At 37.4% G+C, this 13,728-nt stretch overlaps 1 protein-coding gene across 9 annotated transcripts in view; it reads left to right on the top strand.

Moving 5' to 3' along the window:
• Positions 1–13,410, top strand: part of BANK1 (B cell scaffold protein with ankyrin repeats 1) — a 313,664-nt gene extending 300,254 nt beyond the window's left edge. For all 9 annotated transcript variants that reach the window (XM_070263353.1, XM_070263356.1, XM_070263359.1 and 6 more), the window contains 5 exons: positions 3,605–3,668; positions 10,029–10,058; positions 11,073–11,128; positions 12,367–12,431; positions 12,683–13,410. In XM_070263353.1, coding sequence (XP_070119454.1) covers positions 3,605–3,668; positions 10,029–10,058; positions 11,073–11,128; positions 12,367–12,426 — 210 coding nt within the window. In that variant the 3' untranslated portion in view covers positions 12,427–12,431; positions 12,683–13,410. The remainder of the gene's footprint in view (positions 1–3,604; positions 3,669–10,028; positions 10,059–11,072; positions 11,129–12,366; positions 12,432–12,682) is intronic.
• Positions 13,411–13,728: the final 318 nt, after the last annotated feature.

Genomic DNA, 13,728 nt, shown 5'->3' with positions numbered 1-13,728 from the left:
CTCTAGTGGGTGTGGCAGACCTCTGGGTGAACAGGCCAAGGGAAGAACCTCAACGGCACCCACCGGGGTCTGTGTCAGTACGCCTCGACCAAGTCAGAACAATGGCCCCCACGAATGTCTCAGTCTCCAGAGAGGTCCCTCCTCTCACCGAGATGCCCCCAGAGCCCAGCAGGTGAGTCTCATTTCACCAAAGGACTGTCAGCTTTCTCTCTGGTGATGTTAGTTTGCTGCAATGAGTGAGTTTGTGCGTGGGCCCTTTAAGACCAGATCTTTTCGGCTTTTGGCTGATAGCTTTCCTGGGGGTATCCTCCCTGCAGTTAATAGCCAGCAAAGTCAGACAGTAAGACCCCCATCTCAGCTAGACTGTGTCTGAAGGATGCATATAGCAGTATCGGCCCCAATCCAGACCTCACTCCTCCAGGGTGGGCTGCATACCTTAGGGTGGCTCCCGCCTGGCCAGCTGAGAAGTTCTGCTGCTCCCAAAGGTGGCTTTTTCCTCTCCAGCAGGAATTTCTGCCTCTTCTGCCTTAGTCAGGAGTGTTCCTTGTTGTGGGAGTTCTTTTTATCCAGTTTTCAGTTTTCAATCTGGGATAATTTTTCCAAAAATAGTTGTAACCTGGTTGTGTTCATGGGAGGAGATGACTTCAGAGTCTGCTTACACCGCCATCGCGATGAGATCTCGCCAGTGCACAATTTAAAACTTATGAGTTGTGTATTTCTGGAATTTTCCACTTAATATTTTTGGACCGTGATTGACTGCAGGGTAACTGAAACTGTGAACAGCGAAACCGTGCATAAGAGGGGGACTACTGTCCTTCGAGACTGATCTGATGTATCTAACATACAGGGACAATAGGATAATGGATATGGTTAGTGTTTATGCAAAACAAAACAAAGAAATTAACATAAGTGCAAGAACAGGTACAAAGGCTACCTCCCAGAAGAGCCACAGGTCAGTGATTCTGACTGAATCCTGTTCAAGGAATCAGTCTTTTTCCCTTTTTTCCCAGCTTTATTGAGATATAATTGACATACAACATTGTGTAAATTTAAGGTGTACAAAGTGTAGATTTGACACACTTATATATTGCAAAATGCTTATACCGCCATAGCATCAGCTAACAGCTCCATCATGTCATATATTACCATTTCTTTTTTGGGGTGAGGACACAATATCTACTCCTTTAGCAACTTTCAAGTATATAATACAGTACTGCAGTTTCTATAATCACCATGCTGTCTGTTAGGTCCACAGAACTTATTTATCTTATACTTGGAAGTTTGTACTCTTTAACCAACACCTCCCCTTTTCCCCCACTCCCCCATCCCTGGTAACCACCATTCTACTCTCTGTCTCCAAGAGTTTAGCTGTTTTAGATTCCATGTATAAGTGACATCACACAGTATGTCTTTCTCTCTCTGACTTTTTTCACTTAGCATACTACCCTCAAGCTTCGTTCATGTTCATGCAAATGGCACAATTTCCTTCTTTCTCATGGCTTAACAATATTCCAATCATCTTCCTATCCTATCACATCTTCTTTATCCATTCATCCATTGACAGACTTAGGTTGTCTTCATATCTTCGCTATTGTAAATAATGCTGCAGTGCACAATATCCTGTTTTCATTTCTTTTGGGTGTATACCCAGAAGTGGGCTTGCTGGATCATATGGTAGTTCTATTTTTAGTTTTTTAGGGAACCTACATGCTGTTTTCCATAGTGGCTGCACAAATTTCCATTCCCACCAACAGTGCACAAAGGTTCTCTTTTGTCCACATCCTGCCAGCACTCATTTCTTGTCCTTTGATGATCACCGTTCTAGCAGGTGTGAGGTGATATCTCGTTGCGGCTTTGATTTGCATTTCCCTGATGATTAGTGCTGTTGAGGACCTTTTTATATCCTATTGGCCATTTGTTTGTCTTTTTTGGAAAAATTTCTATTCAGTTCCTCTGCTCATTTTCTAACCTGATTATTTGGTTTTTGCTATTGGGGTAAATGAAGTCTTTGTATATTTTGAGTATTAACTCCTTATCAGATATATGATTTACAAATATTTTCTCTCATTCTGAAGGCTGCTTTTTCAGTTCATTGATTGCCTCTTCTGATGTGCTTTGAGATTGATGTCGTCCTACTTGTTTATTTTTGCTTTTGTTGCTTGTGCTTCTGGATGTCATATCCAAAACATCGTTGCCAACACCAACATCAAGAAGCTTTTTCCCTATGTTTCCTTAGTAAGTCCTTAACATGAGGGCCTGGACAACAGTCAGAACAACAAAAAAATGAATGTTCTCCCTGTTTTCCCAACATATGCACACACATACTCATTCCCATACACTTTTCAATATTACTCTTGTAGTTTACAAAAATATTCATTTGTATGCTAAGGATGAATCTATCAAAGAGATAACTGTGAAATTATGTTATTATTGGCAGAGGTATCATCCTAGGAAAATACCACAAAAAATTTAACACAAACATAGAGTTAGTAATAGAAGTTTTCTAGAATAATGAGGACCCATGTGGAATCGCTGAAGGTGAGATGATAGAGAGATGAAAACTTTATCTTTCACTTTTGTCACTGCTGCTAAAAAATGGTGGTGATGAAGTGGAAAATGTAAGGACTGTGGAGTCAAACAGGCCTGAATTCAGATCTACACTTCATCATTTCCCAGCTGTGTGACCTGTAGAGTATCTTAATCCCTGGTGTTCAGGTTCCTTGTCTGCAAAACAGGAATAATTATACACATATCTGGAAGTGGCTGTGTGAGTTGACGTATAAAATACCTTTCACCTTCTGTGACCCACAATGGCCCTTCAATAATCGCTGAGTGCCTAAAGAAGAACGTTTGCTCCACTCGTAGGAGAGGATCTCTAAGGCAATGAAAACAACTCTCTAGTTAGGAAATGTGGTGTCTAGGTTTCAGCAGAAACACTTAGGAGAAATTGCTACTACTAGGTTCTCTTCTAAAAGGGGATTTTTGAATGTGAGCTTGTTTTACGTTTTGGTTAAACTGATAACGTGTTAAATGTAGAATATTTGGAAAGCAAAGAAAGATCAGAAATGAGCTAAGGGGAATCCCCTTAGGTACCACTTACTCCCCAATCCCTAGTTGACTGGAAGGATTTCTTAGTTCTTAGGAGGAATTCCTAGGAAGGATGGTGCCCTACTGAGGCTGGAGTTGGACTCAGACACCAGCAAATCCCCATTGTGTCACCCTCCTGCTTTTGGGCACCAAACAGCCAGTGTAGACTTCTCAGGTGTTAGATTGGGAAAACAGCTCCCAAATGAACTGGGCTCTGGGTTCCAATCCTGACTCTACCACTTATAACTGTGATTTGGGAAAGCTACTTAGCCTGTCTGTATCTCAGTTTCCATGTATGTAAAATGAGAAGAAGACAGTTTCTATCCACTTCATGAAGTTGTGAGGATTAAGTAAGATAATACATGTAATGTAGCAAGGATGATGATTGGGACATTGTGAGTACCAAATGGGTAGTAAGTAGTCAGGTGGTGCTGGTTATAGTAGTTGATGTTTTCATCTTGATCCATGACAAATTTGTAAATCTTGACTTCTGTATCCTGGTTGTTTCCTCATTAAGGAAAAACTACGCCAACTACGAGATTGCATTATTGGGAACAGGCCAGAGGAAGAAAATGTCTTTGGTAAGTAAAATTTGCCTAGTATTCAAAAATGTTAGTAATGAAGTGGAAAATGCAAGGACTGTGCAGTCAAACAGGCCTGAATTCAGATCTACACTTCATCACTTCCAAGCTGTGTGACCTGTAGAGTGTCTTAATCCCTGGTGTTCAGGTTCCTTGTCTGCAAAACAGAATAGTTATACACATATCTGTAAGCGGTTATGTGAGTTAACGTATAAAATACTTTTCACCTTCTCTGACCCATAATGGACTTTCAATAAACACTAGTTACTTTCTTTCCTTTGATTTCCCTGTAAGTTGCAAATAAGATAATTCTGTTCCAGTTTTTTTATATCAGTCATTATATAAAGTATTGAATTATTAAGGAGTCATACTTTTTTAATAAAGTAGAATATTCTCAATATAATCAGTTAGCACAATTGTCCACATGTGGATCATTTTAAATTGTAAATCTCAGGTTGCTTTCTCCTGCAGCTAGTGTGCCTGTTGGTGATGAGATTCCCCTTGCTAATAATTAACAATTGCTCTCAGGGGGAGAAAAGACTCATTTTAATGTTAACATAAACCAAACATTATTAAGATGGTAAATCTTCTCCAAAGATAAACAACACATTCCAAAATTGAGAATAAATTATGTTGCCATTATCTGACCATTCTTTCCCCCATCCCTATCCCTGCATAGATCATTAAAAACGAACAACCACTAGCAAAACTGCAAAACTTGAAAGTTTCCATCCCTTCCATTTTCAATAATATTGCAAAGCTTTCAGTTGGTGCTTCATGTTGAAATGCACCCTGTTAAAATTCATTTTCTTTTCAAATATTGGGTAGTTATCTGCTTTTCCATAGAGAGTTCTTTAAGATCTCTTAGATGTTTTCTATAGCTGAAATATACTTTCTAAAATAACTAAGATCATAAACACAGGACTAATTTACAGATAACTGACTTCTACAGTTATGTATTCTAATGTGAAATAAGATTCAGATTTTAACAAAGTATAAAAATAGAAAACATGTTAATAATTTTGCTTAGGAACCTTAACTAGTAGTAGCTAATTTTTATTGACTATCTACTATATGCTTAATATTATCTTATTTGTTCTTACAATAACCCTTTGAGGTAGGCATTAGTCCCAACTTATAAATAAGGAAACTGAGACTCTGCGAAACTAAGAAGCCCAAAGGCACACAGATTAGAAACTACAGCCTATTTCTATTTGAAGCCAAAGTCAATGCTCTTAACCATTCCATTAGGAATCAACTAGTTCCCCTTCCAATCAAAATGGAATGAGTAGTACCAACAAATACTCCCACTGGACAGAACACTAATACTTGGCAAAAATATGAGGCAACTGATTTCAGAGAGTGGATAATGGGCAGCCTAGGACTATAATCCCAGAGATGAAGTTTATGAGGAGGCTCTCATGATTGCCCAGGAGATGGATTTCCTGCCTACAATCTGTGCAAAGCAAGGCAGTCTTGTCGAACTGAAAAGGCAAAGATCAAAGGTCAGGGCAGCCAAAACTGCTGGAATGTATGTGATGGGTCATTGAAAAGGAGGTAACTGTGCAGAGAGGTAGCCCCGGAGGGAGTGAGGGACTCCACAAGCCGGTGGCTGAGAAGTGAGCTGTACACGTGCAGGGCAAAAATCACTCAAGACATACAAGACAGCAGCTTCTGGGCATTGAAAGCAGAACAGGGACACTAGAGTTTGAGCAGAGCCAGGAAAAAGCTGTTCTGGGAATGTTTGAGTTCCTGCCCTGCCGAGACGGAAAGATCTCCTTATACTTTATCAAATCACCTGGCATCCCGCTATGACATCCAAGAGATTTAATGAGTAAGGACCATGATTTAGAGTAAAACCTACTCTAGAGCTGCCCTAATAAAGCCTAAAACCAAGCCCCGACAAGATCCACATGGAAGACAATTTGTGGGCTCAGACCCACTGAGGGCCTTAGAAAACCCCTTGGGCTTTCTATAGGTCAACACTGAAAAAAGCATGAAGTCAAGACTACAGAAGTTCATGCCAGTAATCAAACTGCTTGCTAAAATTAGAGTCTATACTTATCAGAGGAATATAACAGAATCCAGAATATATAACAGATTTTCTGTGATGTCAAGTATCAATTAAAAGAAAAAAAGAAAATATACAAAGATATAGGAAAATATAATTCATAGACAAGAAAAAGAAAGCCATCAATAAAAACTGAAACTGAGATGGTCCCATTATTGATCTTAAAGCAGCCAGTATAAACATAATTAAATTAATGAAAAATATGGTTTTAAGTGAATAAATAGGGAATCTCAGAAGAAAAACTGAAACTATATAAAAGAACCAAAGGAAACTGTAGAAATTAAAATTACAATAAAAGAAGTGAAAAATTTATCAGATGAGCTTATCATCAGATTGGATAAAGCAAAACTAAGAGTTAATGAACTTGAAGACAGATCAAGAGAAATTATCCAATATGGTGAACAGGGAGACAAAAAAACTAAAAATGAACAGAGCATCAGGGACACACAGGACAATAAAACACAGTCTAACATACTTGTAATTACAGTGCCAGAGGAGAAAAAAGTGAGTTTGGGACAAAACATTTTAAAAGAAATGATGGCCCAAAACGTGATAAATTTAATGTAAACCACCAGCATACAGTTCCAAGAACTTCAAAAGTCCCCAATTAGCATAGCTGTTAAGAGAACTACATCTAGATAACTCCTAGTCCAACTGCTTCAAGCCAAGGTAAAGTGAAATTCTTGAAAGTAACCAGAGAAAAAAAAGACACGTTACATATAGAGGAAAAAGAATAAGAATATTCTCTAATTTCTTATCAGAAACAATAAAATAAATACTAGAGAATGTCATATAGGATAAAGGAGATATTAATTAACAGAAATTCAGATCCACACCAAGGAATAAAGATCACTGAAAATTACACAAAGCATGTAGATATAAAACATTATGTTTTCTTTCTTCTCACACATTATTTCAAAGACAAGTGTTTAAAGCGAAATAATAGCACTTAAGTTGGGGATTAAAACATATGAAGAAGGAAGAGGTATGAAAACAACCACACAAAGACAGAGGGTGCAGATAAGTGGACTTCTGTGGTCACAAAATGTTTATACGGTGAAGCTCAAAGTCTGGAATGTAAAGAAAGGTATAAAGAAGAGGAAAGGATAAGGCGGGAAGGATGAGGTAAAGAGGTCCACTCCTGCTAAGTTAAGGATGCATATTTTAGTTATAAAGCCATCACTAAAAAGTAAAGAAGAAACTAATAGAGGAAATAAAATAAAATGGAGCACTAAAAATCTGTTTGAATCACCAAAAATAAAGCAGGAAAGTAGAAAAAGAGGAGGAAACAAAATGGATAAGTAAAAAATCAAGAACAAGATGGTAGCATGAAACTGAGACACATCAATAATTATGTTAAATGTAAATGGATTAGATATTTCATCTAGAAGGTAGACATTTTCAGTTAGGGTAAAAAAGCAATACCCAAATTTATGCTGCCTAAAAGCTATGCATTTTAAATAGAAGACACAGAATTTTCCATGCGAACAGTAAGCATAGGAAAGCTGGCATGGCTATATGGATATAAGACAAGATAAATTTCAATACAAAGAGTATTATAAGAGATAGAAGAAGCTGTTGCAAAATGATAAAAGGGCAATTCACTAGGAAGAAATAAAAATCCTAAATATACTTTATCTTGCATATATATTTATGCATTTTTTAAAAACTCATGTAGCAAAATTGGACAGTACTCAGAGATGTTTTCACCTCTTTCTGAGTAGCTGACAGAATAAATGGACAAAAGTCAGTAACAACACAGAAGATCTAGACAACACTTATCAACTAACTGGACCCCTAATTGACACTTACAGAAGAAGACATCAAAAAATTCAGAATACATGTTTGTTTAAGGTGTACACGGAAGGTTCACCAAGACAGAACACATGTTCAGCTAGCAAAAAAGTTTCAACAAATTTCAAAAGATTCAAATCTTCAGAGTATGTTTTCTGAAAGATTCAGTCTTCTCAATCTTACATTCTCTTACCAAAATGGAAATAAATTAGAATTTAAGAAATTAGGAAAAATCTCTCAAAATAGATAAGAATTAAATACAGCATTTCAAAATATCCCATGGGTCAAATAAGAAATCACAGGAAAATATTTCAACATGAATGATAATGAAAATAGAACATATCAAAATTTGTGGCATGCAGCTAAAATAGTAGTTAGAGGTAAATTTATGGCTATAAATATTATAGCAGAAAAGATGAAAAGCTTAAGATCAATGATCTAAATTTCGCTTTGGGAACCAGAAAATGAACAGCAAACTAAATCCAGAAAGAGGTATGAGGGAAAAAATAATAAACATCAGATCAAACATCAATGAAAAATGAAAGAGATGAACAATAGTGAAAATAAAAAATTAGTGATTTGAAAACAACTAAAATTGATAAGCCAATGGCAAAATGATCACGGATAAAAGAGAAAACAAGAGTTACCTATATCAGGAAAATAAAGTGAGGCTATCACAACAGATCCTACAGACTTTAAAAAGATACTAAGAAAATATAATTAATTTTTGGCCAATATATTTAACAACTTAGACAAAAAGGGCAAATTAATTAAAAGACAAAACTGACTCAACAAAACCCTACACTATCTGAGTGTACTTCTTTGTATAGTTCTAACTTTTAGAACTTTGTTAATATTTCATATATTCAACAAACAAAGATGGGGCTGGGAAGGGGGCAAAATGGAATATAAGCAGGAGAATTTGAAGCTAGTGGTATTATGAATAAATAACATATTCACACTGAAGGGAGATAGAAAAAAAAACTAACACATAAATTTAGAAAACAGTATATTCTAAGGATAAAAATAAAGGAAAAAACAGTATATATAAAAATGGTATTCTATACTTCAGTTAGTAGAGCTTATTTCTCTACCGGGATATAGTTTAGCAATTTCAAAACAACTTTATGTGTGTTCTAGGGCTGAGTAAACAAATAAATGTGTATGGATAATGAAAGCCAGATCTCCTTTTGTCAGAGAAAGGAATTACAACTGAGAAAGAAAGAAGGTTGGAATGAATCTTGTGGTGTTGGCCTGGAATCAGAGGTTAAAGTATAACAACTCATGGCTATTAACATGTATTACAGGTAGATACAGAAATATAGTTGTAAGTGTAAACTGTACATTTCCTTGGCTCTGTCTGCTGAAGGGACCTAGAAACAATGACAGCCCAGCACCGATGGGCACTTCCAGCACCTAGATCTTAGTTTACAAAAACAAAGGGCCAATAGGCTTGTGAAAATATGCTCAACACCATTCATCATCGGGAAAATGCAAATTAAACTACAACGAGATACCAATACACGGGTATAATGGCTAAAATTTTAAAATATTGTCAAAATTAAATGATTAAGACATGGAACCACTGGACGTGCATTGCATGCGCTGCTGATGGGAGCATAAACTGGTGTGATGACTTTGGAAAAGTGAAGTGTGGACTTACTATCCAGCCTAGACAACCCACTCCTAGGCATTTTGTCCAAAAAAAATGAAAGCATATGTGCATCCAAAGACTTGCTTACAAAAGCTCATAGCAGTTTCATTTATAATAGCAAAACTGGGAACAAGCCAAATGTTCTATAGAAGAATGCATAATTACATTGTGGTATACTCATACGATGGAATACTACTTAGCAATAAAAGAGAATATCTATTGTTATACACCACAACATGAGTGATCTCACAGATATGACACTGAGTGAAAGATGGCGGACAAGAGGAGTACGTACTGTAAGATTCCCTTTGTCTGCAATTCCGGGTAGAGCTAATCTCTAGAGACAGAGGTCAGATCAGGGGTCACCAAGGGTGGTAATGATGTGAGGATTGACGTAAGAGGGCACGAGGGAATGTCCTCTATCCTGACTGGGGTGATAGGCACGTGGCTGTATAGATTTGTCAAAACTCATCAACCTGTACTCTTACAAATGTCTGAATTTTACTGTATGTAGCTATTCCTGAATAATGTTAATTCCAAAAGAGAATGGAGTAGCTCAGGCTAAAAGAATATCAAAGCAGAGCAGCAAGCTTTTACTGTGTCAAATGTATCTAAAATCAAAATACCTTGGGACAAGTGTTGGGAGGAAAAAAGACTAAAGTAATAAAAGACATGGGTTCACACTCAGTGGCCAGAGGTTAGTATTCTTTAAATCAGACTGTGAAACTTCATAGTCGCCTCAAAGACCAGAAGTAGTCAACCAATAAACAGAAGAGAGCTTAGGAGAAATATTGGGCAAAACTCAGTAGAATGTGCTTTTTTTTTTTTTTTTGTCTTCTAGATAAGCTCACCATTGTGCACCATCCAAATGGTAAGTTTTTAGTATTTACTGAAGAATTTTGGATTAAAACAAAGCAGTTAGTACACCAATTTAAATATTAATGTAAACCTAATATGATTGGGCAGGTCAGTGTAAAACTCACATAGATTTTATATTTACGTGCAAAACCACTTGACATCCAACATAGACATGCAGTGAATCCAGAGCAGCAATGCTAGAGGTACTGTGATGTGGGAACGGAGGATGTGCTTCCAATTCTGATCGACCTGGCTCTTCACGGCTCACTAGTTGTGACCCTTGGCAAGTCACTTAAGTTCTTTAGGCCTCAGTTTCCTCGTATGTTAAAATGTAGATAAGAATTCTGCTGTGGGGAATTGTTCTAAGACTGATGATGGTATATGGAAATGGCAGCTGATGATAGAGCTATTGATAAGTGGGAGTTACTGATGGAGCAAATGAAAGCACAGCAACGCTTGAGAAAGTGGTTCCCTTTAGTGCGATGGGGAGGAATGTGTGCAGCACGTTGCGAGGGCACAGAGGAACTGGAGGCCAGCTAGGGAGCTGCTGGATAAGCCAGAAGCAGCTGTCAGGCCTGAGCCTCAGCACTGACTGTGGGAATGCGAAGCACTTCAACCCCATGCGGGGCTGGAATGAAAAACGGAAAGCCTATGGTACAGGCAGGAGGGGCAGGTAGCATGGGCCAATGGGGATAGGAGGAGCCAGGTCTCATACAAATGTGCTCTGCGATTGGCTGATCCTGGTAAGCGGGGAAAAGAAAAAGGAGATTATTACTCAAAGGTGTTGGATTGTTTCTGAGCTGAACCAACTCCTCAGTGTCCTAACCAAGTCAATCTGTATGGGTAGGAGAAATTCAATGCATACTTGCCAAGGATGCCTTTTCAATATGCCCTTTTTATCTCTTTAGTAATTTTTCTCTTTACTCATGTGCTACTCTTTGCACATATATATTTTGTAAGTGCTGAATAAATGAATCATTAAATGTCTGAATGACTGAAGAGATAGTAACAGAGTTTGTATTTCTAGGTAATGAAAGTGTCCACAATGAAAATATGTCACATAGCATGCCCTTCGGCAATAAGGTAGGTTGTGTTTATCTTAATTTTTATAAAATGCAAAAAGAAGAACTTCCTTTTTTTTGAAAAAGAACGTAAGAGCCTTCTATCCTGATTATGCTTTGAAGCATTCGATCAAATATGAACAAAATAGGTTACATAGGCATTTGTGTGCAAAATCCATGAGCACTAATTGAAAGAAGTAAAGCAAAGAAGAAACTCAAAGGAAAAAGGCACCAAGATGAAAGTGTGTCTGAATTCACCATGGTCAGACCCAATAAATCTCAGAACAGTTATGAGTACATCTCCTTTAGTGATAGCAATACAGTGTGTCTATTTGAACCACAATGTATATAGCCCCTGGAGCCTAGTTATAGGAAAAAATATCGTGCCCAAATATCGTTCATGTAAATATGCATTACTTTACATTATAAAGTTAACTGAAAATAAATTGCTAACAAGAAGCCAAAAATAACATTAAGCAAAGACAGCAGCAATTGAAAACCAAGACCAGTTCAAGACGACACTGATAATGTCCTGAGCACAAACTTTTCTTCATAAAAATCATATTATTCCAACCATCTACATATGTGATGTACGAAATTTGCACTTTTAGCCAGGGGCATGTGGCAGCCGTATTTCTTGCTAAAATCCAGAATTAGAGCCCTGGGTAAGTTTTCATAGTGAACCCATTTTAGTTTACCAAATTTTAGTAACCCTTTAGGTTCTCTTATGTTTCAAGTAAATCATAAGTAATCGTAGAAGTCATTCACCCTTAAGAAATGATTGAAGTATTTGCATTCTGGATCATTCTATGACCCACCCATGAGCTATAGACTAATGAGCCTGCAGTATATAGACTCATTAGACTCATTGGACTGTAGCAGAATTGTTGGGTGCTGCCTAGGCCCAGGAGTTTATGAAAATATCTTTGCCAGACACAGACCCTTCCACGGCATCTGGAGCGCCACAAGCCCGGCATTTTTGTTTGAGAGCAAGATTTTGGATAAGAGGAAAACCATGCAAATTCCACTGCTCGCGCTATTCTCCCTCGAAATGGGAATCAAATTTGAACTCCAGGACTGCGTTGCGGTTGAGTTCTGTAGTGGTTCTTTCCTTTTAAGATGGAGGATCGTCTTGCCCGTTGCCTCCACCACGGTGTTTTGCCGTGACTGTGAAAGGCTGCTATGACTTCGTCAAGTTTCTTTGTTCAGCCTTAATATGGAGAAATGCTAGCTCTTTATCTTTTTGATTTTTTTCCTTAGCTTCCTGCTCGACTCCAAGTTGAAAAGGAATTTGGCTTCTGTTGCAGGAAGAATCACTGAGGAAGGTAAATATCAGCTGTATTTTTTAGAACCTAGAGCGGGCGTACTGGGGACTTGAAGGAATCATTTGTCTAGAAAACAGAATACTTTAAATATTTCATTATCTTCTTCTGAAAGGGTAAACATATGTATTTTTCAAGCTAAAGGTGATTGTTCCTTAGGAAGATTTATGTACAGGGGTGATTTTATGCTAGCTAATCAATTTCGATTGATGATCCATTATTCCCTAATACATTTCCTGTGATCTCATTTTCAGGTTATTATATGAATGAAATGCAAGAATCTGCAGACACTGTGCTCCCTGGGTGAAGCAAGCTTGCATTTGGACTGCCTGCTGTCTTCAGGGCAAATCTGTACTCTGCAGGCAAAAGCAGTCCTCTGGCTTTCCGCATTTGTTGTGGCCACAATTTATTGGCATTGTACCTGCCTTGGATGGGTATATAGAGATTAAAATTGAATGTCATAGAGCAATTGCATTCTTTGAAAATTCTTGCATTTTACAGTGCACTTTGCCACTGAGGCAGCTATGTCCCATTTTGAAAATTAAAGGAAAACGAGAGCAGAGGAGTAAATGCTCTGGAGCAAAGTTATTTGGCCTGTTTGAGGCACTAACCTTGAGAGTGTACTCCTCCCATCCTTAGAATAAACCATGATAATACAAATTTGTTTAGGACATATTTGCCTTTTAAACGGTTGGTCCATTTTCTGAATTTCTCGCATTCAAAGCTCTAATTATTATTGTCACATCATGTGTGCAGAAACCTCCCCTTATTTAGTGCTTATTTGCATATAACCCTGAGAACATTCTATCTTTCATTACTCATTTTAATATACATTTCTATAACCCCTATTCCTTATTAAAAGGCTTCCAATTTCCTCAACTTGTTTTTTGGAAACAATTTACTAGCCCAGAATAGAATGCAGTTTTACCATTCTGTGATTTCCATGCACAATTTCTGCAAATAAAATGAATGTTTAAAGCTATATCTGACTTTTCAAAATCAATACGTAAGAATTAACCACTAAATTCGCCTGCCTACCAGTTTGCAGAGAGAAGTCTACCAAAATTTAAAAAAATAAAATAAACGTGATTAATTTCACCATGTAGAGCCCATAAGGTAAACACAAACAATTTTTTCTGGCAATGTCTATTTAAAGTGGGTCTGCCAAACATTGATCATAGGTTTCTCAAGACTGTGAACATTCTCAAATAAGCTCAAGTTTTACAAAATAATACATTAGTTGGATTAATCCCTAAGAGAAGGTGCTATTGATTATCACATTTGTAAATTCAGTCCATAG

The sequence above is a fragment of the Equus caballus genome, chromosome 3, assembly GCF_041296265.1.
Source record: "Equus caballus isolate H_3958 breed thoroughbred chromosome 3, TB-T2T, whole genome shotgun sequence".
NCBI classification, from domain to species: domain Eukaryota; kingdom Metazoa; phylum Chordata; class Mammalia; order Perissodactyla; family Equidae; genus Equus; species Equus caballus.
This window is presented reverse-complemented; position numbering and strand designations above follow the sequence as displayed.